Source organism: Penaeus vannamei, chromosome 24 (assembly GCF_042767895.1).
Source record: "Penaeus vannamei isolate JL-2024 chromosome 24, ASM4276789v1, whole genome shotgun sequence".
Lineage (NCBI taxonomy): Eukaryota > Metazoa > Arthropoda > Malacostraca > Decapoda > Penaeidae > Penaeus > Penaeus vannamei.
The window spans coordinates 35,644,680-35,646,703 of NC_091572.1; the positions used below are offsets into that span (position 1 = coordinate 35,644,680).

General features: G+C 51.4%; 1 protein-coding gene across 1 annotated transcript in view; it reads left to right on the forward strand.

Moving 5' to 3' along the window:
- The window catches only part of LOC113811224 (uncharacterized), a 7,509-nt gene extending 5,738 nt beyond the window's left edge, over window positions 1–1,771 (forward strand). The window contains exons 4-7 of the mRNA XM_070138742.1: window positions 1–89; window positions 339–460; window positions 560–1,237; window positions 1,358–1,771. The exon at window positions 1–89 is cut by the window's left edge and continues 590 nt beyond it. Of these exons, the coding sequence (XP_069994843.1) occupies window positions 1–89; window positions 339–460; window positions 560–1,237; window positions 1,358–1,767 (1,299 nt within the window). The 3' untranslated portion in view covers window positions 1,768–1,771. The remainder of the gene's footprint in view (window positions 90–338; window positions 461–559; window positions 1,238–1,357) is intronic.
- The last annotated feature ends 253 nt before the right edge of the window (window positions 1,772–2,024 follow it).

Consider the following 2,024-nt stretch of genomic DNA (forward strand, 5'->3'; position numbering starts at 1 on the left):
GATTCCCCCGCTGGCGCCGCTCCGTCGGGAAAAGGATCTTCAAGAGCATCCGCGTCGGTTTCTGAAAAGACGGTCCCTCTGCCTGGGAGGTAGGTGGGTGAAGAGATCAACGGTAGTTCATGCGAGATAGTGTATCTGTTTGTTTGTTACTGTATTTGTATGGTACGTTTTTGTAAATTTACTGCCAATAGGTACTGTATTTGTTATCTGTTTGTTGTATAATGTATTTGTTATGAACAAATATATAAGAAAGATTAAGAAAGATTAGCAGTAATTCATACATTGTACGTGTTGTATTCACAAAACTTATTTAATAACTTGATTCCTTTTTTAAACAGTCATGCACAACCAAAAGAGACGGAGGAAACAGATAAAAACAATTTATCAAATGCATCCGTGCTCTACGAGGACAGCAATGTTGAAGTGGTATATGTGCCAAGTCAAGGAGGCGCCAGCACAGGTAGCAAATTGCATCCATTTAGAGTACATTTAGAGAACACATTGAAGAGTAAGAGACAGGAAAAAAACTTCAGAAACTAAATAGAATTTCCATTTTCAGAAAAGGCGTCCTTCGTATTGGCGTCGGATAATCGCCTGAGAAACGTCAGGCTCGCTTGGACTTCGGAGTTCCCTCTGGTCCACGTCCTCGGGAAGGAAAGACCCGCGAGAGACCTGCAGGAGGGCTTCGCAACGGCGCTGACGAGGCTGCTAGTCGAAGAGAATTTATCGAGCGACAGGAGACTGGTGGTCCTGGTGTCAGCCGGTTCCTACAGCATCATCAAAGGGTGTCATGACCCCGACAGCATCTTGGGAGAACTCTGGGATCTGAGGGTGGCCATAGAGCGGGTTCTGCCGCCTGGTGCCATCACAGTCGTCAGCACTCTCCCTTGCACGTCAGGAAAGGGCCTGACGAAAAGGGCGCAGGCCAGAGCGAGCGAAATGTTTACACAAGTGAACCAGCTGATGACGGACTATTATCGCCAGCAAATTCCCGCTCAAGCCGTCAAGGTTGTTTCAGCATTCGGCACCAAAAGAGTCTCCATTGTTTTGACGAAAGCGGAGGTTTCGAAGCTCACCCTCCCGCTCGAGACTTGCTTCAAGTACTTCTCCGAACCGGCACTGTGCTGTTTCTGCCTTGTCAAGTCGAGCAAGCTGTCGACGTCGTACACGAAGGGGAGTTTTTGTATGGCGTGTGACAGGTGCCTCTTTGCACTCTCTGCACCCGAGTTGGCAGTTGGTAAGCAACGTATTCTTATATGTTATATTTTTGCATATTATATTTTTTATATATTATATTCCTGTTTATTATCTTATTATCATTATCATTTTCCAAGTATGGATTCCGATTGTTCCACAGCGAAGGACGGCGAGCAGCTGCAAGTCCCCAGCCAGCCGGAGCACGAGGAGCACGAAGGGCATGAGGAGGAGGACCTGGGCTGGCAGAAGATCTTCCAGATGAAAGCCTGCCTGAAGAAGAAGGAACCCTTCACCATGGTCTCCCTGGCCGACGCCCTAGCTGGCCTCCTCGCCGTCGCCTACGACAAGGACCTGTTCGCTTTGCTGAAGAAGGTCCTGAAGGAGGAGGCGACGGGCGTGGGCGTCCTCTCGAGCTGCACCTACAACGACATCGCTTTCCTGGGCATCACGGGGGAGCGAGCGGTCAACCTGAACCTGAACCGCCACGTACCCGAAGACCAGGGGGAGGTCCTCGTAAGCGCCGCGGTCGTCATCAGGGACTGTCTGCGGGCGCTCGTGTCTCAGGGCTAGTGCGGTTGCGGGGGAGGGGGTTGGGGTGGGGGTGGGGGAGGGGGTGGGGGGATTGTGTTGGTCATGGCGGTTGAAGATTAGGTTTAGTCGATTGTTGGAGGGTGGGGGAGAGGGGGGAGGGTGGGGGGATGATGCGATTGTGCTGGCCTTTGAGGGTGAAGATTAGGTTTAGGTGATTGTTGGTGGGTGGGGGTGGGGTTGGGGGTGGGGGTGGGGGTGGGGGTGGGGAGGGTGATGCGATTGTTTTGGCCTTTGAG